The sequence below is a fragment of the Mustela lutreola genome, chromosome 4 (assembly GCF_030435805.1).
Source record: "Mustela lutreola isolate mMusLut2 chromosome 4, mMusLut2.pri, whole genome shotgun sequence".
NCBI classification, from domain to species: domain Eukaryota; kingdom Metazoa; phylum Chordata; class Mammalia; order Carnivora; family Mustelidae; genus Mustela; species Mustela lutreola.
The window spans coordinates 126,869,821-126,895,308 of NC_081293.1; the positions used below are offsets into that span (position 1 = coordinate 126,869,821).

Genomic DNA, 25,488 nt, shown 5'->3' on the forward strand with positions numbered 1-25,488 from the left:
CCAGTTGGTACTACCCACTTCTGCAATCCCTTTTCTGACTTTTAGGTTAGCCTGTTTTAGATCTTCATGTAAATGGAATGACACATTGTGTCCAGTTTCTTTTGCTTAGCATATGCCTATGAGATTAATGTTGTCAGAGATTAGCAATAGTTCATTCTTTTCAGTTACTGGGTATGTTCTGCTATTTAGAGTTACCATAGTCTTTTATCCATTCTGTTGATGGACATTTGGGTTGTTTCCAGCTTTGGGCCATTACGAATAAAAGAACTCTAAACATTCTTATAAAAATCTTTTTTGTGGACACGTGTTTAAAATTCTTCTATCAAATACCCAGCAGTGGAATTATTGGATCTGAAGGTAGGTTTGTGTTTGTACAGTAGGTTCTCACACGGCAGTGCACATACAGAAACTGCTGGCTCCGTGTTGAGAGGTTTTTTTCAGGCTCCTGAATTGAGATATGGATGACATTAGAGGAAAGCTGTACCATTAGGTATACCTAATACCATTAGGTATTGTAATTGTTTACAACTTGACGAGTTTATAGAGTTTATAGAGATAAGTGTACATCCATGGAGTTATCACCATAATCCCTGCCCTGAGTGTGCCCATTAACTCTGAAAGTTTCTTTCCACCATCTTTATTATTGTTATTGCGTTATTAGTAGTAGTAGTGAAAAGACTGCAACATAAGATCTACACTGTTAGCAGAATTTATGTATACAGTATAGTATTATTAATTCTGGCTGTTCTGCTGTACAGGACTTTTAGGACTTACTCCTCTTGTAGAACGGAAACCTTGTGCCCTTTGACTAATACCTCCCTGCTTCCCCCTTTTCTCAGCTCTGGGCAGCTGTCATTCCATTTTCTGCTCCTAGGAGTTTGACTGTTTCAGATTTCTTATCTACGTGGTATCATGTAGTATTTGTCCTTTTGTGTCTGACTAGTTTCACTTAGTGTAATGTCCTTCAGGTTCATCCATGTTATCACAAATGGAGAGATTTCTTTTATTTTTTTTAAAGGCTGAATAATACTTTATTGCATATTTATACCACATTTTCTTTATCCATTCATCCACTGATGAACATTGAGGTTGTTTCTATATCTTGGCTTGTGAATCCTGCTGCAATGAACAACGGAGGACAGGTATCTCTTTGAGATCCTGATTTTAATTCCTTTGTCTACCCAGAACTGGGTTTACAGGATCATATGATATTGTATTTTAATTCTTTGTGAGGAACTCCATACTGTTTTCCATAGTGGCTGTACTGGTTTCTAGAGTTTTTGATTCAGTACATCGTGGATGGGTTATGAGAGTTTGCATTTCCCACAAGACCAAGGTAATGTTCATACCGTTAGTTTTTGGACTGTATCTGAGCACTCTGGTTGTATGAAAAATTGCTGAACCTTTTTCTAAAGTAGTTGTACCATTTGGTACTCTCATCAACACTACCTGAGAGATCTAGTTGTGTCACATCTTCATTAGCATTTGGTGTGTCATTATTTAATGAAGATCAGTCATGGGAAGACCAGGTTGGCTATTCAGAAGATTCTTGTTCAAGAATGTGGTAGTATTTATAGGAAAAATAGGAGAAAATTTTGGAGATAAAACAGTAATAATGTTTGAAACTTTTTAAGTTGTATTCATTCATGATGTATTTTAGTTAGCATGCATATGAACACAATTATTTTGATTAATGTTCTGTATATCTTTAAGTGTGATGTACATTATAAAATTTATAACCATATAGTTATAATTATATAATGTATAAGTTATTTATATTAATTATTAATAACTATAGTAATCGCTAATAGTTAATAACTGAATTGAATATAATTATACAATTTGTACTAGGAAGGGATAGTAAAACTTTGATTGCCTTGTCTGAAAGAAACCTGGCAAATGCACTGTTAATTTACTTTTATTTCCTTTTAGAATTTCAACAAGTACACATCACTCCACCAAAATTTATTTTGAAGCCAAAACCAAAAAGAAGTAAACGGCAGGTATGTATTCATTGGTTATTCTTTGATGTTTTTAAAAACACGTGGCAACTCCCAGTCATTTAACTCTACACTAAGTCTCTGTAAGGTCTCTGTAAGAGGGTTAAGTATTAGTTTTGGCATTTGTCAGGGTGTGGTGAACAGTAAGGTGACAGATCTATAGGAATAGTGGAAGGAGGCCATGTTGTTTCATAGACTCAAAAAGGACTCAAGATAGTGTTGATAATGTGGTTTTTCATCAAACAGATGGATTATGGCCCCAGCTATGGCATCTCCAGTTCTTTCTATCATAGGCCTCTTTTCTTGCCTAGGTTGTATCACGTCATGGAGTCTACTTGTAAAAATACCCCCTTAAGAGGGAATCCATCAGTTTTTTTTTTTTTTTTTTAAAGATTTTATTTATTTATTTGACAGACAGAGATCACAAGTAGGCAGAGAGGCAGGCAGAGCGAGACGGAGAAGCAGGCTCCCTGCTATGCAGAGAGCCCAATGCAGGACTCGATCCCAGGACCCTGAGATCATGACCTGAGCCGAAAGCAGAGTCTTTAACCCACTGAGCCACCCAGGTGCCCAATCCATCAGGTTTTAAAGCCACAAAATGCTATTGTCACACTTCAGCTATGCTGCAGTCTGGGTTATAAACTCAGGATGTCTGCTTTATAAACATTCAGTGGATCTTGGACTTAGCAAAAATAGTAAGTCCTTGTATCATGCTTTACATCACATGAAGTAGGTACTGTCAACCCCCTTTCACAGAGGGGGGAGAAATGATGTCTTTGAAATGTGAAAATGACCAAAACCATAAAGCTGGGAAATGGTTGAGGTGGAATAAGAACTCCAATCATCAGAATTCCGTATCAGTTCCCTCATTTGTGGAGTCTAAAACATACATGAGTAAACAAACAAACAAAAAGCAGAATCAGACATGTAGGTGTAGAGAATAAACAGGTGGTTGCCAGAGGGAAGTGAGTAGAAGGATGGGCAACATGGCTGAAGGACAGTGGGAGACTTAGGCTTCCAGGTGGGGAATGAGAAAGTCGTGGGGGTAAAGGGCACAGCACTGGGAATAATCAGTGATATTGTAATAGTGTTGTCTCGCGACAGATGTCAACTACCCTTGCGGTGAGCACAGCATATTGTATGGAGAAGTTGAATCACTTACGTCCTACACCTGGGACTAATGTAACATAGTGTATCCAGTACATTCAGAAAAGAAAAGGAGCGAGAACTCTACTTACTAAAATTAAGATATCATGTATTATGTGTGTGTGTTTGGCATAAAAAACACCAGATGAGAGAAATGGATCTCTAGTAAGATTTCTAGTAAGAAACCAGTTAATCTTCTGTTTAAAATATGTTTAATAAGTATGAAATAAAATAACTTTATAGGCACATTTCTAACGTGAATAATAACTGGTTTTTGTTTGTTTGTTTTATTGAGGCACAGGTGCCTGTGCCTGGTTGTGTTCTAAGAATTTCAATCATATTAACACACTTAATCCTCTTAAAATCTTATGAGGAAGGTAGTATTATTATTATCGCCATTTTACTACTAAGGACATTGAGGTGTAAGAAGCTTAAGAACCTTGCCCAAGGTAATAATGGTGGAGTTCAGTTTCTGACCTAGAAAGTCTAGTCTCAGAGAAGTGTTCATAACCATTATGCTTTATATAGTTCTGCCTCTCAGAAGGCTTTGTGTTCCATGAATTGCTACCACAAACTTTATGTATTTTGTGGATATATGTATATATTGAGGCCCAGTTAAGTAAATGACGATTGCCCACAAGATTTAATTTGAAATAATGTTTATTTTCATGAATTATGAGATAAGAGGATAGGATAATTTTATTTTTTCTTCTCAAATTTTTTAATGGGGGGCACCTGGGTAGCTCAGTCAGTCGAGAGTCTGCCTTCAGTTTAGGTCGTGATCCCAGGGTCCTGGAATGGAGCCTGCACAGGGCTCATCAGGAGCTCATCAGGCTCCCTGCTCAGTGGGGAGTCTGCTTCTCCCTCTCCATCTGCCCCTCCTTCTGCTTATGTTTTTTTCTTTCTCTTTCAAATAAATAAATACAAACTTCTTAAAATTTTTTATTTATTTAAAATTTCATTTATTTATTTAAAAAAAATTTTTAAGTTCAGTTAATTAATATCTAATGTATTATTGGTTTCAGAGGTAGAAGTCAGTGATTCATCGGTCTTACATAATACCAAGTGTTCATTAAATCACGTGCCTTCCTTAATGTCCAGTACCCAGATATCCCATCCCCCAACTCCCTCCCCCCAGCAAACCTCAGTTTGTTTCCTATGGTTAAGAGTTTCTCATGGTTTGTCTCCCTCTCTGATTTCCTCTTGTTTACTTTTTCCCTCCCTTCCCTTATGATCCTCTGTTTTGTTTCTTAAATTCCACATACAAGTGAGATCATATGATAAGTATGGCATTATGGAATACGTCCATTTTACAGCTCTTGTTAAAGACTGTGTTATAGAATAACTGCGTATAGCTGCCTTAGTGTCCTACCAGTAGCATCCACTGATTGTGATTTTGAAGGTGGAGAAAATCATTGTTGAACAGACAGATATAATATAGCTGTAATAGATAATGAAAAACTGCCTGGAAGTTCTCAAAACTATTTGAACAAAGCTCTTATATCATTTGGGGTTCCCTTGAACTGTACCAGAGGAAGAAAGGGCATTCTCAATCCCAGATTTGGATATTATAGGATAGAAGTGTCCATTAGACACCCCCTGTATCCTCTCAGAGATCCTCAGAAGCTTGAATTAAACCAGAAAGAATGTATTTCATGTGTTACAATCTCCAAGGTACACTGGGTGAATGAAAGTTGCCTGATGCAAAAGCTAGTGAAATAAATAGAAGTATTAAATCAAATATATGTTATATTTGATTTTATATGCATAACTATTTCCGTTATTTCTGTGCTAAACCCATTGTGGGGAAAAAAGTTAGCAACTAGATAGATAGGGAACAGAAGTGAGAGGAAGACTTCAGTCCTGAACTTCTTTATAGTTCTTTATTCAATCTTTGACTTATATGAATTTATTACCTGTTCAAAAACTGAGTAAAATTGACAAAAATGAGGCAAATTTTGAAGAGATAAAAGTGGAAATGTTGTTTATTTCTCTCACATGTTTTAGTTTTTTTTAAATTAAAACACTTTTTTCAGCCTTATTGAAGTATAATTAATTGACAAAATTGTTAAATACTTGAAGTATACAATGGGATGATTTTATATATATATAGTGAAAAGAACATCTCCATTGAATTAATTAATGTATCTGTCACCTCACATATTTACCTTTTTTCCCCCCTTAGTGAAAACATTTAAGTTCTGTCCGCAAATTTCAATTATATAAGACAGTGTTATCAATGTTGCTGTCCATGAGTGAATGGCTGGATCAAGAAAATGTTTTATATACATATATATACACACATATATATAGTGGAGTTTCATTCAGCCTTGAAAAAGAAGGAGATCCTACCATTTTTGACAACATGGATGAACCTGGAAGGCATTGTGCTAAATGAAAGAAGCCAGACAAAAAAGATAAATACCGCATGGTATCACTTATATGTGGAAACAAGAAAAAAAAAGTCAAATTCACAAAACAGTAGAAAAGTGGTTGTATGCAACATAATGTGTAACATATTTTTTGGTTTTCCACAGCCAAGTTCAGAGGGCTTATTTAGGTGCTATTTCTTTTACCATATTGCAGCTTCGTCGACATCCTCGTAATGTGGAGGAGGAAACCAAATATATTGAGCTGATGATTGTCAACGATCATCTGATGGTAGGATTTGCTGAACCGTCTGTTGGTTGAACTTGTCTGGGCCAAGGGGTAAAACTGGTGGGTGCAGAAATATGTTTAGAAGAAACAAGAAACCCAGAAAATTTTAACTTGGAAAAGACATTTGTGTATCTCGATGCATTTTGTTAGCCAGTAACAACCTCTAAATTGGAAACATTCTTAGGTGGAAATGACTAGGAGTACTTTGTGACATTCCAGAAATATTTCTTTGACTTAAAATTAGTCAACCCTTTGGATTTGCTTAATGAATATTTGTATATTGAGGAAATCAGCAAGGCACCAGTAATATGACACTGTAGTTTGCAGTGTACAACTTTATCCTAATAAAAGGAAAGGAGTTTTTCAGTTTCTGGCTTGCTATGCAGCAAACCATATGGAAATGCTTATATAGGCAAGCAGTGAAGATTTTAGGATAGGAATCTGGAAAGACTTCCTTCTTGCTGAGTCATTTATTTTGACCAAGAGTATGTATTTTCAGTTCATGGGCATGTTGTAGGCAGTGGCTTACATTTACAGCACAGCAGTGAGTTGTAATGTTAATTGCTCTATATAACCACAGTTTTGAACTAAACATGTTCAGTGAAGCACTTTGCTGAATTTTACTTAATTTCAGGTTTAAGTGCATTTTAATTTACTTGAGTGATTTAGTTGAGGGAAAATATGTCATTTGCATATGATTAAGCAAACATTGATCATCTATTCTTGCTACTACTACTACTACTACAACTAATAAAATCCAGATTGAGTTTTTCTTCTTTGTTCAGGCTAGAACTAAGTTTTATCTTTCTAACCTTTTTGAAGTCAGTGAATGTTACTGTTTCCTGAGATTTTTATATGATCAGAATAAGTTGTAAGAACATATAATTTCAACTTTTTAGAATAGCACACATTCAGATGTCTATAGAGATCTATAAGTAGATAACACAAATGAAGTAAGCCAGATTTGGAAACAATAGGGAGGAGTGAGGCCTGTGGCAAAAGAAAGATACCTGGCCTTACTAATGGGAGTGGTTGCCTCTCAGTACTTGCTTGTTTTCACCATGGGAGGATGCTAATTTTAAGTGAAGCCAAAAACCAGGTGTTACATGGTATTTCCTGGTTTTTAAAACACTACTGAGGCCAAATAAAAGGTTTATGTGAGCCATATCTAGCTTTAAGCTACCTCTTTGTGACCCTTATTGTAGGGCTTTCTTCTCCTTTACTGATTAATTCTCGTAGAACTAGTGAGTTTTTAAAGTTATAGCAGTGTTCACATACACTTTCTGGCTATCCACCCTACTTGTATTTGCATGTCTTGTAATTCATAGATAACTTTAATATGTTTTTTCATTTTCAATAACTATTCTGTGTTAAAAATAAACTTGTGAAATGAATGGAATAGGTATTTTTACTTCATCTCACCTTTGAGTAAACTGAGGCCTCAAAATTTTAAGAGCCTTGCTTCAGACTACACAGCATATAAAGAACTAGTTCTTAACAGTTATAATTTTTTTATAGAAAGCCAAAGAGATGTTTCCGTTACACCGCGTTTTCTTTGACAAGGTGCTTATTTGGAAACCCTTCACTTTTGTTTGTTTCTTTTGTTTTCAGTTTAAAAAACATCGGCTTTCAGTTGTACATACTAATACATATGCGAAATCTGTGGTGAACATGGCGGATTTAGTAAGTATCAACTCGATTCAGTATTGCCATAGAGGAATGTCATCTCCTGATTGCTAACAGAATGTACAATATGGTTCTTGTACTTTTGGTGCTCTGAATTGAGCATCAGGCAAGGTGTCCCATAAGTCCCTTACGTTATTTTGCCGTGGACTTGATTGATTTTGATCTCTGACTGGGAAGATGAAAAAGTTACCCGTGGATTGATGCTTGAAATTTCGCCTTATGTTTTTCACATTGAAAAATAAAAAGTTGAGTCCTAGTACTAACAGAGTACTTCCAACATTGGAGAAACAGTATAGGCAGTTGTGCTATTTTCAAGAGAGTGCCTGTTTGTGTACTAATCATGCACTAGTAATCCCACTATATTTACTTTATGAATCTTTTCTTGAGAAGGCACTGTAGGTAGCTTCTCCATGAGTTTAATTGGGGCCAGTCAGGTTACATAGAAATTATATCCCAGGGGAGTCTTTGTTGTTCCGTTCTTTGCCTGGGAAACCCAGGAATGCATGAAATCTTTCTCCAGGGTCCCAAAAAACAGACTTGGAGAGATCCTTGAAAAAGGTTGCAAACGTTTGTCAAAAAGTGTTCTTTTGTTTCTAACTAGTGCATTCTTCTTTGGGTTTTAGTTGTAAAGAGTTTGACTCTCTGTAACTCAAGGAAAATGCATGTGAATTAGAGAAATAATTATCTCCCTTAAAGACAATAGAGTTTTTTACCTTTAACTAAAACCCAGGATTTTGCAAAAAAGGAGTTTTATAGTCCTGTTCATAAATCATTTGACTTTACTACATGTATAACTAGTGTGTTTCTTTTGTTAATATACCAGATATATAAAGACCAACTGAAGACTAGGATAGTATTGGTTGCCATGGAAACCTGGGCAGCGGACAACAAGTTTGCCATATCTGAAAATCCACTGATCACCCTCCGTGAGTTTATGAAATACAGGAGGGATTTTATCAAAGAGAAGAGTGATGCAGTTCACCTTTTTTCGTACGTAACTTTGATTTATTGCTTTTTTTGGTTCCCTGATAAATGCTCTATTACTTGAGCCTGAGATGTATCCTTTCTCCTGTATAATGAAAGTAAGATTTGACATGGCAATATGTTTGAAAGGATTTTTAAAGTGCAGGTTGTTAGGAGTTGTCATGAAAGTGTAAAAAGTTTAGTTTTGAGTTATTTTATTATTGTATGTATATTTTTATTTACTTTTCAAGAGCTTTAAGCAGAACATTTATTGAGTAAAATTATTGTTAATACTCATAAAGAATATTCTTCACAGATTAATTATATTTAAAGTTTCTGTATTTTAAATGTTAGCGTTCCCTTTGCTTTGGTTCTAAGGTGAGACCTTAGTATTTCTGGAGTTTGTTTTTAATTTTTTCTCAATTTCATTTTTTTTTTTGAGGTAAAATGCGTATTTGATATAATAGCAAACTATATATTATAGCATTTAAAAAACACTATTTTATAAAGTAAGATCTGTTGAAGAAAGTTATAAATGGAAGTAAAAGAGTGTATTTTTGTGTAACTTTTACATTTTACACAATTTCACATTTATAGAAATGTTGCAGGAATACTACAAGGAAATATATGCTCTTTACCCAGATTCATTAATTATTTACATTTTGCCCCATTTGCTTATGATTTTCTTCCTTCTTTCCTTCTTCCCTTTTCCGTCCCTCCCTTCCTTTTTTCCCTTTCATCCATTTATCCATCGATTTTTTTTTTTTCCCCTGAACCATTTGAGAGCAAGTTGGAGATACGCACTTACTGGGCCTTCATTACTAAATACATGTATATTCCCTAAAGATAAAGACATTCTCTGATATCACTGTAGTAAATTATTAAATTTTTATCGATTAAATTTTATTAAAATTTATATTTAAATTATTAAAACTAGAAAATGTAACAAGATACCATACTTTTAAGTAACCTATATTCAGGTTTCTCCAACTATCTGAATAATGTCTTTGATAGCTAATTCCCTCCCCCCATTCAGGATCTAACACAAGGTCATGCATCACATTTAATTGTCCTGTCTCCTGTCTCTTCTGTCTCCTTTAATTTGGGACATTTCCTCTGCCTTTCTTGGTTTATTTTGGGTTTAACATTTTTGAAGAGTGTAGGTCAGTTATGTTACAGAGTGTTCCCCATTGTGGGGATGTCTGATGTTTTCCCGTTAAGAGATTCAAGTTGGGCATTTGGATCAGAAATACCACAGAAGTGATTTTGTATCCTTTCTCAGAGTACACCGTGTTAGTGATTTTTTTTAAACCAGTATAGTTCTGTTGAAGGTATTATTGCTCATGAGGGGAAACATCCCTCTCAGAAACTCTTTTGTTCAGTTCCGTGTGTAAACAGTATTCACATTCCTCCCTTTACCTCAGGAATATACAAAATAGGAATGTATTTGCATTGAGAAAATAAGTGTGGTAAATTAATAATGAGAGGTACAGTGATACTTGGAACTCTGAACAGTAAGCATTTTTCATTTCCTTTTCTAAAAGGGGAAGTCAATTTGAGAGTAGCCGGAGCGGGGCGGCTTATATTGGTGGGATTTGCTCGTTGCTGAAAGGAGGAGGCGTGAATGAAGTAGGTGTGAACATCTGTACAATACAAAGTGGTATGATGGCTGAAAATGTTTTCCTAATATTTAAGAGATAGTTTCTCATATTCCATATTCTCTAGGTGTTAGGTTATTTTATTTACAACCAATATGGTTGCTATAAATGACCAGAGGACAGAGAATAGGAAAATAATGGAAGATAATATTTGATCATTTTTTTCATGTTCTACTAGTATAATCTCCAAATTTAGCTATTTAAAGATTATATAGATAAAATCTTTACTTTTATTTTTATTGAAAATAAGGCCCTATTACTTTGGCTGATTTCCTGGAGAATTGAGTAATTCATGGAACATTAACTTATTGCCTAACAACCCAACTGAAAATTTTCTTCCTTCTTCAATATTTGGCAGATTTTTGGAGGAAAAATAGATTAAATTTTTCGAAGAGTTCTTTTTACCCCTGAGGCCCTAAGTCTCATGGAAATGATCTAGAAGAAAACTACTTGAATCTACATATTGAAGAAAATATCTTTAGATCTCAAGTTTCTTTAGATCACAGATCATTCCCACTTCCTGTTACTCATACTGTTTGTTTTCTGAAGCCACATTCTATTTAATTTGGGAAAATTTCGGGCATGCAAGTGGATGCACAGAAATGAATAAGTTCCAAATAATGTACACATTTATTAATATTTAAAAGACGGACTGAAGTATATACAAGTATTAAGTTTTTCAGATATGCCACTGATGAAATTTGTACTCAGAATTAAACTTAAGTTTCTAAGCCCAAAAGGTGGTGATTCGCTGGCTTCTAGTCTTCCTTATAAGATTGAATCAAACATGGGTTTATTTCTTTCAGCTTTTGATAAATGCTCCATTGTTTAGCTTTATCTACTGTATGTTTAACCTCTGCTAATTAGGATGCTTAGAAATTAGTTGATTCCAATTATATCGTGACATTTTTCTCTGGCCATCTTAAATAAAAAAATAATTCTCATTTACATGTATTTTGTTTTTGCTCTTGTTTTTCAGTTTGGGAAAACTGATTTAATGGCTGTTACACTCGCCCAGTCATTAGCCCATAACATTGGTATTATCTCAGACAAAAGAAAGTTGGCAAGTGGTAAGTTTACCCTGTGCTTTAGTTGTATTTAAAATGCACTCTCTATAAGTGTTTTGGAGAATGAGATTTTAAATTCAGTTGTTTGATCAAAAGAGTTTGGGTGGTAGTATAAGATAAACAGCTGGGGCATACAGTATTTTCTTCAAAAATGTTTCAAGGTGTTTGTCCTGCAGATGAAAATTTCTCCATGTGTAATAAACATTTAAAGCTATGTGATGAAAAATTCATTGTTGAATTTAACCTAAAAAAGGACAAAATAAGCTCAGTTTCATAATTTTAAATGGTCAGTACAGAATCTTAGGCTTGTAGGTTCAAGGCATACCGTTTTATTATGGTTTATTTAAAACTCTCTTACTATGGCCACAAAGGAGAACTTGGCTGCTAACGGGCTCAGTAAAATATGGACCTGATAAACTATGCTAGGATTAGCATCTTGCAAGAATATATTTTCCCAAGTAGGTAATGTTAATTCACCAGGAATAGTCAAACATCATGTATTTGGAGTAAAGTTGATAGGAATCCTGTTTATCTTAATATTTTAATAACAAATATAAATATTATTTATTTGACTAATAACTTTTACCATTTCTGAAGCCTGTTATAAGACAGAAAATCAAATACTAGTATTATCTACATCTAGATACTCATTTAATCCTCAAGATAACCATCATTAGCTCCAGTTTACAGAATAAAGTGACTGGATGTTAAAAGGGTAATGTCTCCAAGATTACTCATATACGTAAGTGGCAAGTCCACATTTTGAGCCCAGGTATTTTAAGCCTTTCTGCTTAAACAATACATTGTACTGCCTTCTACCAGCAGCTTTGGTGCAGAGGTTTTAAAACTGGACAAGAAATCCTAAGGATTCCCATAAGGGACTGTGAAACCAGAATCCTGTAATGATGCTGTTTCATTGGTATTGGGTTGTTAAGCCATTTTAAAGCATTTCAATGAGTGCTTTAGAAATAAGGCCACTTGTTTAAATATCAAGATTTTATTTTAGTAAAAATTACATAATCTTGATGTAGTCAAAGTCGATTTTTTGTTATTATGCATTGCATGCAAAACTTTAAGTATAAGGAAAATTAGAAAGCAGGTATTACTTTTTAAAAGGTATTTAAGGAATAAAGTGAAGATATACTTTTCAAAAATAGACCACTCTAATGCGTCTGTTTTCACTTTGTAAAAAGGCATGTGTATTCCTTTTCCCTTAGGTGAGTGTAAATGTGAGGATACTTGGTCCGGATGCATAATGGGAGACACTGGGTGAGCCACTTCTATTTGCAAATAATTCCCTTTCCCTTTCCCTGCTGTGCTGCTGTCTCCTTCGGAACATGACACCAACAACTTAGTGCATGGAACCTCACCACTGACATGAAAAAGAAAATGGGCCGTAGATTTCCTCAGTGGCTCTGTATTATAAAATGTTTTCACAAAATCATCTCTTATTTATGAAAACAATTGTGATCAGTTAAAATGGAAGACCAAAGACTTTGTTAGCCTTTCATCTAGGCTAGAAAAGTAAGAGGAGAGGGACAGCTTTTTCTTCATGGCTTACCTACTAATTGTTTTTTCTTTTGTCTCTTCAATTCCAGTTAAATAGGTTGTAAACAGTAGTGTGCTGGTAAACTGATTCTCAAAATCAAAAACAAGAAAAGAGCCTGGATTTTTAGCTTGCTCTGATTTTTGTGATGTAAATACTCCTACAGGGGCTGATTTCAAGCTACCAGTAGTATGTCACTGAGCAAGGAGTGGGGAAGAGATCTATTTCCTCTCTGCTCCCAAAAGGTTTTCTGTACCCTTCACACACTATCAGGGTCCAATCTTGTATTTATTTTTTCTTAGTAAATTGTACAACCATTCCTTTCATGCCACACTCATCACTACTCCTTACCCTCAACTTGTATTATCTTGAGCTTTTATTGTGTTAATGACATTCCAGACATCCAAACAACTTTCAGCTTCCCTCTCTCCCTCCTGAACTTCATTTCCATCATCATTGAAAAGACATAAAGAGTAGAAGAGTGAAACCTTGTATATACCATCACTCGGCCTAAAAAAAATACCACTTACGTAGTTAAATCCCCCTGTGTTCTCTCTTGTTGCTCCCCAACCCCAGCCAAAGTCACTGTGTCTTGAACTTGGTTCAAATTAGTCACAAGTCCCTTTTAATACTTTTATTGTTCATATGTGTATGTTGAAGTAATACATAGCATTGCTTTGCATGTTTTTAGTTTATGTGAGTCATACCATATGTAGTCTTCTGTGATTTGCTTTTTTTGATCTTTATGTTTGTAAGATTTATCCATGCTGTTAATACACAGCTCTGGTCTTTGAATGTATACAGCACAAATTCCTCCATTCTCCTCTTCATGCACATGAATCATACCATTTTCCTGCTCTGAAATTTTATTGAGTCTCTGTTATCTGAAGAATTAGGTTTGGAGTTCTTCCTTCAGTACTTGGATATGCATAATCTTTCTTCAGGCTCATTTATAACTTCATTTTCCACTGCTGTGGATGGTTGGTTTGCTTATTATGATAGTAAGACAGGGGTTTCCAGGTTTTTTGATTTTCTAGCCATAATCCTACATGGATTTTAAGCTTCTTAAAAATTTGCTCACCATGAATGTACATTAATTTCCAACCTCCTTTGATTCCTTTGATACATTCTTTTCATTTGGTATTCTCATTTCTCTCCAACCATGTTTCTAGCCATTTGAGATTTGTTATAATTTTAACACCTACATTGTCATTTAATTCCATATAGTCCTTGTGCTTTGCCTCACCAATTAGTTGTAAATTTTTGACGATTACATCTTACACTAGTACATACTTCTGTTTGACCTCACACCATAATCCCTTGACACACTTGATTTTCAATAAATATTTATTGATATTTGCATTTTGAACTCCTCTAAGAAATACATAATAAGGAAGATAAATGATAGAGGGAATGTATCTGGAAACATGTATTAAAATATTTTTCAAAATATCTTTGGACTTCATGTTTAGTAATAAAAGGGAACAGTAAACGTCTTTTTCCATAGTTGTAATTTTCTAATACTTACTAAATTCCAAGCTAGTGGTTCTTGTCTTTTGAAAGTTACGTAATATGTTATGTTCGATTACTCTGCTTAATTATTAAAAACAAAATTTTATAGGCCATCTACCTAGACTAAGTGTAATGTGTAGCAAAATCAGAAATGTACATAGCTCTTGCATTGGAACTGCTCTTACATCAAATAGGTGTGTGCAGGAGAAAAACTTTTTAAAGAAAACATTGCCTGGCGTGATGCTCTATGTCATTTGAGCTATGTCACACACCATGTAACAGTACTAATTATCGATGTGATTTTCCTGGGGGCACTTACCCTCTCATTTCTACTTTGTGAAGTCTCTGCGTACTGCTACATGTTGGAAAGCACATAGAAAAGCACATTGAAATTAATACCAGCCCTACTTAAAGGTATAAAGATTAAAATTTTGAGAAAGCATTGAATATAATAGATACATTATCCTGCAAAAAAGAAGTTTTCTTGAAGAGCCTAGGGAGATTTCTGCTTTCAGGTGTTCAAAGAGCCTTGGCACTTAGTCATCTTATTTGATACAGGTCGCCATAAAGAAGTGTGTGTGACACAGTGAAAGCAAGAGCAATCCACAAATTCCTATTGTTGACATATAGAAAGAAAGAAGGCAGATGAAATGAAGGAAGTGAAATAAGTCAGATTATTGTAAGCCGAGAATACCTTTATTTGGCATGAAACACTTGAGAAATTAGCTTAGGGTGAATAATCACTGTAAATTCTGTTCATTGATTCACAAAGCATTAGCCCCTGTGCTAGAAAGAAGTAGGGATATAAGTGCACATAGTACATAAAGGCTGGTGGGAGAGATTTTATAAAAACTCCTCGTTATCTTTTATAAAAGCTCAATGTAAAACAATTTTTGAAAAACACAGAAAATTCAATTTTTGTCCTTAAAATTTTCCTTTTTAAAGTACTACTAATCAGTATTTTTTTTCCATTTTTATTATTCTTTTATAAGCTTTGGATCTTGTATATATCATTATTTATTTTGTAGTGAGCATTATATAGTCAGCATTTCTGAGTATTTTTCAATACTATGATTATTAATAATTCACTGGTATTCTGTTTTATTAATATATCACAGTTAACAGTTTTCTTCTAAACATTTACATGATTTTCATAGCATTTGCTATTACAAATCATGCTACTGTAAATTACTTTGTATATATAGGTAGTCATTTCCTCAAGAAAAAATTCTTGAAGTAGAATTACTAGATTCAAGGATATTTCCCATTTTGAAGGTTCTTAATACATATTGCCAAACTGCTTTTCTTCTGCTCCTTTATTATTTTTTCTTTGTTTTTGTTATACTTTTTTTTTTTTTTTAACATAATCTTAAACTTAAGAAAAGTTGCAGGAATAGTAACAGAGAACCTTTTCGTCCTCTGAATCATCAGTTGCTAGCTTGGTACCCTATCCCAAACCCCTCAGTGTGCATTGCCTAGAAACAAGTGCATCCTCCTATAAAACCACAATGCAACCAATAGAATGATCTACTTCTTAGCTCTCACTCAGGATTAGCTCTGTATTTCAGAAATGCCATTAACAGATGCTTCAGAATCAAGCATCACATTTAATTTTATGTCTTTTACCTTCCTTCAGTCTGAAACAGTTCCTCAGTTTTTCTTTGACTTTCATGACTTTGACACATTCGTAGATTATAAATCAGTTATTTTATAAAATGTCCTGCAGTTTGGATCCAGTTTTTATATTTAAGAAAAACTCATTATTCCTATGCTCTTTGATTAAAAATACAGATATGCGTGTGTTTCTTTTGAACGTATATGCTAATAATGAATGGCCCATTGCTACTATTAGTCACCAAGTGAAGAATTTAGAAATACACTGGTAGAATCAAAGTCTTATGGATTTAAAACAAATGCTGACATAGTGGAATTTATTCTATCACTTTTAAGAATAATGTTACAATTTTAACAATGTTCAAGACTAGCATACAGATAAGGCAGACTTAAGTTACACCCAGTTAATGCTTTTCTTACAGGTATTATCTTCCTAAAAAGTTCACCAAGTGTAATATTGAAGAGTATCATGACTTTCTGAATAGTGGAGGTGGTGCCTGCCTTTTCAACAAACCTTCTAAGGTACTAAGTGTGATTAGAGTTATTAGTTATTGATCTTTCTGAGGTATTATAAATGTAAATTTCTAGCCCTTGGCTCTTACAAAAAGAAAGCTTTACAGCTTGGCTTATATGTCCATATGCTAGTTATGCAAAATATCTGCATTGTGAGTCAGCTTTAGGGGCGCCTGGGTGGCTCAGTCATTGAGCATCTGCCTTCAGCTCAGGTCATGATCCCAGGGTCCTGGGGTCCAGCCCTGCATCAGGCTCCCTGCTCAGCCAGAAGGCTGGTTTTCTCTCCCACTCCCCCTGCTTTTGTACCCTCTCTCGCTGTCCCTCTCTCTGTCAAATAAATAAATAAAATCTTAAAAAATAATAATAAAGGCAGCTTTAAAACAAGTTGGGGGAAGGGCACCAGGAGAAGGGAAGAGAATCTCAAGCTGACTCCTTGCTGAGCACGGAGCTTGGCACTGGGCTCCATCCCAGCATCCCAGGATCCTGACCTGAGCTGAAGTCAAGAGTCGAATGCTCAAGCGCCTGAGCCACCCAGGCACCCCAGCTTTTTGAGCTATTGTGATGGGAATAAAAAGCAGGTAGAAATAATACTGTGTTTTCCAAAAAATGATTAGCTTGCAAAGATGGTTTGACTTGCCTTTCTCTTTCATTCTCTTGGTTCGTTTTTTTTGTTTGTTTGTATATGTAACCACAACTCATAATGATAGAAAGGGGGCATTTCTCCCCCTCATTACTCCGCACCACTGCCTTTTAGGATAAGCAATATGATTAAAATTAGTATTACTTCTCAGTATGAAACCCAAGGCTGCTTAAAGCAGAAAAGGAAAAAACTCTTCGTGTGCTTAGACTTTGTCATAGGACTTTCCAATTTGCAGAGCAAACTCTCGTTACTGACTTGAAAGCAGGTCTTCCTCGTGCATTTGAAAGCCTGCATGTTAAGGCAGAATGCTTTGTTCTTGTTTATTATGTGAACTGTTCCGTGCTTCTGGGCACCACAGTGGTGTGTGGCATTGCCTTTATCCTCATTTATCTAGTCTCATTCTCTGTCTATTCCAGTAGAATTTAGGAAGTGTATCACATTGCTTTGAAGAGCAAAGTGACAATTTTGAAGACTCTTTGCAGAAGTTTCAGAAGGGACATTTGAACTAACTCCCTGCTGCTATAAATGAAAAACAGCTGAAGTCTCTTTATGAAAATAACAGCTTATTCTGGGCTCCGAGTAAAAGAATAAGTGGATTTTTTTACCTGGATGAGTTTTAGTTTTGGCTTTCAAAGCTGTCTCATTAATTATGATCCCTTTCAGCTGAAAACAGAATCTAGCGGTGTATTGATTATTTTGTAGGAGAGGAGAGAATATTCGAAATCGGGTGGGAATTTTGTTGTTGTCATTGCTGCTGCTTTTTTTTTTTTTTTTTTTATTGTTATTTCCCCCTTCTAGTTAGTTAAGAAAGTGTGTTTTGGGATGTGTGTCTGTTGATAGGTGTGTGTTCCATTCCATTCTATCTTATGTAAACTTTGATGAACTTCTGAATGAATATTATATAACTGGGATATAGCAGCTACTTACTAATTTTACCTATCACCGTAAGATAAGTTATGCTCAAAAGATAATGGAAATGATGGAGAGATAAAAAATAAAATAGTCTTGGAGTGCCTGGGTGGTTCAGTCAGTTAAGCCTCTGCCTTCGGCTCAGGTCATGATCTCAGGGTCATGGGATCGAGCCCCGCATCAGGCTCTCTGCTCAGCAGGAGCCTGCTTCCCCTTCTCTCTCTGCCTGCCTCTCTGCCTACTTGTGATCTCTCTCTGTCAAAATAAATAAATAAAATTTTTAAAAAATAGTCTTAAAATGTTGTTTCCATCTCTGGGGCCAGTTATTATTACTGTGTTCCGTAAAACTGTGTTAATTGGAGAAGCTATATTTTATGTTAAATAAATCAGTGGATTTATTAATTTTTGTGTTTTCCTAATAGTCTAAGAAATAGCTTGCTATCTCACAAGGATATATAGTTGCTAAAGAGCTTTCACAGATGACTGAACTTGAGCCTCGCAGCAGTTTGTGATGTAGATGGGAAGCTAATATTATTATTATTTTTGCTTTAAATATTAAAGCTCCTAGGCTCTGAGATGACAAGCCTTTGCCCAAGCTAAGTACCTGAGCCAAGATTTGAACCCACACTTTTTGTCTCCAAATCCCTTGCTTCCTGCTTGAAATGAAATTTCAAATCAGTTTGGCATGGGTTCAGTCAATGGTCAGATCATCTTTTATTTCAGTGGCATTTACTGGAATCCATATGCATATTACATATGTAAATATAGTTAAATCTGAAATGGAAAGAAAAGTACACACTTTTGTTCTCAAGTTCCCAGTTCTGAAGTTCTAAAGTTACACCTTTGCAGAAAAAGAAAAATATACTTGGAAATGACTGACAGGTATATCAGATATGTAGTTGTGGTGTTCATGGTTTTTTATATGGTCTTTGATCTTGATTTGTGCATATTTTAGTTCCCTTTTTGGTTTCATCTCACAGCTTCTTGATCCTCCTGAGTGTGGCAATGGCTTCATTGAAACCGGAGAGGAGTGTGATTGTGGGACCCCCGCAGTAAGTCTCTGGGTGTTTTGATTTTTTTTTTTTTTAGGTTATTCAAGGTCATTCCAGGTCCACTCACTGAAACATACAGAACTATTGTTATGTCTGGAAATTTCATAGGATATATGAAAGAAAGATTATTATTGGGGGGGCTATACATTTATTTAAAAAATATATCCTAGTAGTTTTAGAAAATGACCCCATTTTCTGATGTTTTGAAACTATTTCTATTCCTTAGGAGTGTGTCCTTGAAGGAGCAGAGTGTTGTAAGAAATGCACCTTGACTCAGGACTCTCAATGCAGTGATGGTCTTTGTTGTAAAAAGTGCAAGGTAAATAAATGTTGAGTAATGACTACGTATTTGATTAACTCCGTAAGGTTAGGCAAATATGCTGTAATAACAATAGTAGTGTGTAACATATTAAGACTGAGTTGCCAGGTGCTTCACAGGATGCTCACAAAATCTTGTGAAGTGTATTACTTTTTTTTTTTAATCCCTGACAGTTGAGAACACTAAGGCGAGCACTGGGTAAATGGTTGCCCAGGGTCTTGTCCCAAGTAAGTCAGAGAGCGGGTCTTGTCCCAAGTAAGTCAAGAGAGCTGGGTCCTGAACTTGGTTAATATCCCCAGCTCGTCTTCTCATTACCGCTTACCTGAGGAGCATGCACATTTCTTTTAAAGCCAAGTGGATATTCAACAGATTCTTCCTTTTTTGCTGCTCTTCTTGGTGTAATTTCTTGCATTAGTTGTTGAAGGAGTAGAAGCTAAACTTTTAGACTTGATAACATGTTACAGGTATTACCATGCATGAGGTTTTAGAATGCACCTTTAGGCACATGGTTTTCATCCTCCTAATAGCATCCCATACCTGTCCCCACATATTTAAGCCTTAACATCATGACTAAAAGTTATTTGAGGCTTACCTTTTTCAAATAAATAAATCTCTTTTTTCTCTTCTCATATAAAATCTGGCACAAGGTTCTACATTAGCTATTGTGAAGTGTAGGATCCATGTCCGTATGTACACTTCAGGGGGTTAGTGCCTGTGACTTACCCAGTAATTGGGACAAGTTCTTATTAAATATTTGTTGAATGAATAAATAAATATGCACAACACTCTCTTACTGATTATTTGCTGATGGACTGACTGTCTTTAGTCTAATGCGTTAAGGGAGAGTGGGATATGAATCTATCATAGTCAATGTCTACTGAGTGCCAGAGATTGTGCTGAGCACTTCTGATTTATCTCATCATGTATCTGGTTTTCTCAGTCCTGGCAGTGTTGACATTTTTGGCTGGATGCTTGTTTCATTTTGAGGGTGTGTCTTGTGTATTGTTAAATTATTTAGAAAATCCCTGACTTCTACCCACTAGATACAAGCACCACCCCTCCCAGTCGTGACAACCAAAAATATTTCCAGACATTGCCCAGTGTCCCCTCAGGAGCAAAATCCCTGCTGATTGAGACGACTGTCATGGATGATGACGCCACCACACGTTTGGGAGAGGCACCATTACCCTTTTTTCCAACTGAGCAATCCCGGTCTCATGGAAGTGGTATAACCTGCATATGCTCGTTCAGCTATTAAGGAATAGATGTGACGTGTCATCCCAGATCTGGCAGCAGTCTCTGTTGTTTCTCCTTTACTGCTGTGTCTCTGGCAACTTTTTAAGACAAGCAAGGCACTGGCGAGATCTCTGAAAGCACTCTCTGAAAAGGAAGGATTAGGTGCATCTGGGTGGCTCAGTAGGTTAAGCCTCTGCCTTCAGCTCAGGTCATGATCCCAGGGTCCTGGGATGGAGCCTCGCATTAGGCTCTCTGCTCAGCGGGGAGCCTGCTTCCTCCTCTATCTCTGCCTGCCTCTCTGCCTACTTGTGATCTCTATCTGTCAAATAAATAGATAAAATCTTTGTCTCTCTGTGAAATAAATAAATGAAAGCTTTTTAAAAAAAAATTAAAAAGGAGGATTAAATCGAATACACAACAGACATTTTAAGACTTCATTTGCATCATCTGTTTAGTCTCTCAGCCTCTCTGCCTGTATCAGAAGGGTCCCCAATCATTTATTTTTAATCTTTGATGTTTTAGGTCTGCCCGCTTGTAAAATGCCACTTTTATTTTGATGGATAGAATTAGGCTTTTTGTGGTATGAACATTTCAGGAAACAAGTACACGAAAATAGAATGACAAGAAAATGTCATGATTTTAACTATCAAACAAAGTTAGCTGCAGCAATTCCAGTCAAGTAAGAGGTTTTTACCACTTTCTCTATCCTGTACCCCCTGTTGTTGCCCCCATCCTAAACTCCTGGAGGAACCAGAGGCAGGATAGTGAAATGAAAGAGGGGGAATAGAAAAATACACTGAGAGGCACGCCTGGGTGGCTCAGTGGGCTAAGCCTCTGCCTTCAGCTCAGGTCATGGTCTCAGGGTCCTGGGATTGAGCCCTGCATCAGGCTCTCTGCTCAGCGGGGAGCCTGCTTCCCCCTCTCTCTCTGCCTGCCTCTCTGCCTACTTGTGATAAATAAATAGATAAAATCTTTTAAAAAATTTATTTGTAACTCCTACACTTACAAGGAATATTTGAGGTAGTTGAAATTAGGCAAGAGAAAAAAGAAAAGAGAAAAAAACCCTCCCATGTGCAGGTACAAATAATAGAAACATTAGACGAGAATAAAAGACCATGCCTTAGACCTGTAATGAAGCAGGAGATAAAGGACCATATGGGAGGAAATTGCTTTGCCAGGAAATCTAACTTTTGCAATTCAGCCTAGAATGTAACGTTCAGACTCTTGGCAGTTGAGATAAAAGAGAGTAAAAGGATGAATGTGCCAGTAAGAATGAAGAGTAAAGTGAAAATCCAAAACCTTTTTTGGGAGGAAGAATTACTAGAACTTGGAAAGACTTGTCCTTCTGGGGAGATGGATCTTCCAGACCGATCCTATTTTAGCAGACATCTCAAGACTTCTGTGTGATGACTACGCAGATGATTTCATACACAATTAAATGAACATTTCCTTCAGTCATGTGGTTTCCAGAGACTACCATCTTAAAATTACTTGCAATATTCCTATCCGAAAATAGTCATTTTGGGTTTTTTGGGGATGATACCACAAGAGATTTCTTTGGCAATTTTGCACATCGATTTTTGTTCATTTTAGTTTCAGCCCATGGGGACCGTGTGCCGAGAAGCAGTAAACGATTGCGATATTCGTGAAACGTGCTCAGGAAATTCAAGTCAGGTAATTTACAGAATCATTACTCTAAACCTGACGGGAAAGAGCAGGGGTAGCTATGTTGCACTGGCGCCCTGAGGCAAAACGTGAAGGGACACGATGTCATGTCTTTTTCACATCAGTTCTCATTCTCTCTTTATTCTCAGGGATTTCAGCTTCAGTAATCAAAGTTTGAGCAAAAGTGCAGCATCATTTTGTCTCAGTGTTCAAGTAACCTCAGACTGCTTGTGTGCCTTAACTGTTTTGTTTTTGTTTTGAGTAGAGAGTGGGAGGCATTGCTTTTTGTCCTATTTTCTCTCCGGTTGGTGGAAATCGGAGCCAGTCAAAGCAGAGAGACCCACAGAGCCCTGAGTTCTGAGTTGGAGTCTGTTCTTAGGTTTTGACACTTTTATTCTGAGAATACTGCATGACCTCACCCATTAATAACTGCTCTTGAATTTAATGTCATGTGGTTGGGAATGGAGAAGATGGGGAAACTGATAAACTTTGGTGAGGGCTCATAGGTTTCACGTGGTCATTATATACACAGGCAGTCCTCAGACTGCAGGGTAGTGCAAGGCCATAACAATGACTGTGCAAGCTGAAATCATGTAAGGGCTTCTTGATAATCAATGCGAAAAATTATAATTGTTCTGTGCTCTTTAAAAAATGTTGTCAGCCTATTAAAACCTCTCTGACTCTTGGTTTTAAGCGAATAGGGAAATGAAAAAATGAACAGATTTATTTCGCATACTGAAAACAGAAACATTGAGAATTACAAGTTTTTTTTCTTTGTAAAATCCTCATCAGGAGTAGTTTGGGCTGTACATGCCTTCTGGCCACAAACCTCAGGACCCATAGTAAGCATCTTCTCTATGCCGTATTGAATTGACTCCCTTCTAAGTTGGATCAGCTTTCAACATTTTATCCTTTGCATTTTCAATGTCATGAAATATCTCCAAGAGATGTGACGGTGTGAATGTGAGGTGTTTTTTGTTTTTTGTTTTTTGTTTTTGCCAAATAGCAGTATCAACATGCCCAGTCAGTGATTTTTTTTGCTGTGACTCAATTTACGTTTGATTTGAATTTCACTTCTAAGGTCATCATTTTTCATTTCTTTCCTTTCCTGCATTTTTATCTTTGCTGGCCAATTCCCTCTTATGATTATCCAGTTTTATAAAATGTCACGTGCTATTACCCAGAGACAGAGAGAGGCAACACACCTACACCTTTGTTGTTGGTGGACTAAATGAACACGGATAGTGATCAGTCACTGGCAGACTTTGCAAGAAGTGACAAGATGAGTCACTGACCATGATTAGTAACTGTTAGATACCTAGTGATCATGGACTGAAGGGCTAGTAGCAAACTGCGTGCTGTGTGCCATTACTCACAGTTAATACACTGTGGTAACTGAAATTGCAACTGTGTTGTTGGGGTACTGATGTCATTTCACAAAACCATGGCATTTGTGTGTATTGGAACTATGCAAAGCAAGGACAGCCTACATGTTTTTCTTTTAGAGAAGAGGGATTCAGTAGTGGTATACCTGCATTAATCATAAGAATGTTTTGCTTTAAAGGTAGTCATCCTAAGAGACTAGAGATCTTTCATGTGAAAGTATTTTCTTTTCTTACCGTCTAATTAGCATTGTTTTTCTGAGCTAACACTTAGTGATGATGAGGATATGATGAATGATTACCTTGTGTTCCTGGAAGGAAAGTATATTAGAGCGACTTCTTTGGAATGTGATTATATCATAAGCAGGAGTTTTAAAACAGATTCCAAAATCCAGAGATGATGTACAAAGATGCTCTTGTTGAATTAGTTGTAACAGCATAAACTGGAGATAGTTGGAAGTGAGTATTGTAGTACATTGGTTACATGGTTTGTTAGCTCAGTGCAGGATATTATAGCTATTAAGGATGATACCTACAAACAAGCCTGTTACGACCTGAAAAATTCATGTGATGAAAAAGTAAAGGGAAGAAGCAGGATATAAAATGTTGTCTGTAACTTGATCATATACCCATACTTGAAAAATCAAATTTTATAGAAAAAGGTGGAGGAAAAAATATACCAAAATATAAAAAATTATTGTCTTGGGTGGTAGGAACATGAGAAACTTTGTCTTTCTTTCTTTTTCTTTTTTTTTTTTTTTACATTTCCTAACTTTCCTCAAGTGAGTATATAATTATTATAAAAATAAAACAATGTATAATAAATTTTGAAATACTGTTTATTAAGAATGCTTTGCAATTTTCTGCAGTTGCTACAAGGGAAAAGCAGGGCTATAAAGCATGTTTTTTTTCTAATGTGCCCAAGGTGGACTTCTGCTCAGGAGGCATTTTAAGAGTAAGGGCCGTAGAGCTTCTCATGGTAAAAAAGAGGAGGCTGGTTATTTATCCATTTATGTTGGCATCCTCCTTGCTTTTGTTTTGTGCTCTTGTTTTTCTTGCTCTGAAGAACAGTGTATCTTTATAAAGCAAGATGCTCTGAAATGTTAGGGTTGGCTGTCCATTCTTTTTATTTTCTAATGGGTGATCAACTTTTTGCCTCTGAGAGATCCATATTTTTAGGGGAAAGTGCACTAATTGTTGTATTTCCTTTTGTTTCCTCTTGATCTCTTTTGTTTTTATTTTCAGATGTTTTAAGAGACTTAGCCATACTATCAGACTTTTATTTTAAAAAAAGAGAGAAAGAAAACATTACAGGGATTAGCTTAGCTGGATATTTTGCTGTGCATTTGGTTCATTGTTCTGTTTTCATTTCCTAGTGTGCCCCAAATATTCATAAAATGGATGGATATTCATGTGATGGTGTTCAGGTAGGTTACTTCATCTTTACCTAAACCTTTCATGTGTGCCAGCATGAAAGAAATACTGAATCTTACCAAAATAGGAAAACCAGTTTAAATGTTTTGTAATCAGTTCTGAAGATAAAAGGTTTATAATGCTCATCTACTAGTTCTCCCAGTCATATTTTCTTTTTTTCAGTGATCCAGCAAAGCAGACATTGCATCGTTAATAGGTTTGCTTTTCCATTTTAGGGGATTTGCTTTGGAGGAAGATGTAAAACCAGGGATAGGCAATGCAAATACATCTGGGGGCAAAGTAAGTAAATAGCGTGGCTTGATCCTTTTCAAAGTATGATATCAGGTCAAAGGACATCTGAGATGGAAGTAAATTTTCAACCACTTTATGACTGGGGGGATTCTCAAAGACACTGAAGGTCTTAGTAGGGGCACTTTAAAAAAAATATTTTTGATATGTAATTTCTTTTATTATTATGTTCAGTTAGCTACTGTATAATACATTATTAA

General features: G+C 35.9%; 1 protein-coding gene across 16 annotated transcripts in view; it reads left to right on the forward strand.

Annotated features, from left to right (window-relative positions):
* The window catches only part of ADAM22 (ADAM metallopeptidase domain 22), a 221,715-nt gene that overhangs the window by 153,371 nt on the left and 42,856 nt on the right, over positions 1 to 25,488 (forward strand). For all 16 annotated transcript variants that reach the window (XM_059171028.1, XM_059171030.1, XM_059171033.1 and 13 more), the window contains exons 8-20: positions 1,933 to 2,003; positions 5,733 to 5,807; positions 7,416 to 7,487; positions 8,314 to 8,480; positions 9,998 to 10,082; positions 11,091 to 11,181; positions 12,396 to 12,447; positions 16,273 to 16,372; positions 18,893 to 18,964; positions 19,191 to 19,283; positions 22,113 to 22,193; positions 24,943 to 24,993; positions 25,216 to 25,279. In XM_059171028.1, the coding sequence (XP_059027011.1) occupies positions 1,933 to 2,003; positions 5,733 to 5,807; positions 7,416 to 7,487; positions 8,314 to 8,480; positions 9,998 to 10,082; positions 11,091 to 11,181; positions 12,396 to 12,447; positions 16,273 to 16,372; positions 18,893 to 18,964; positions 19,191 to 19,283; positions 22,113 to 22,193; positions 24,943 to 24,993; positions 25,216 to 25,279 (1,074 nt within the window). The remainder of the gene's footprint in view (positions 1 to 1,932; positions 2,004 to 5,732; positions 5,808 to 7,415; positions 7,488 to 8,313; positions 8,481 to 9,997; positions 10,083 to 11,090; positions 11,182 to 12,395; positions 12,448 to 16,272; positions 16,373 to 18,892; positions 18,965 to 19,190; positions 19,284 to 22,112; positions 22,194 to 24,942; positions 24,994 to 25,215; positions 25,280 to 25,488) is intronic.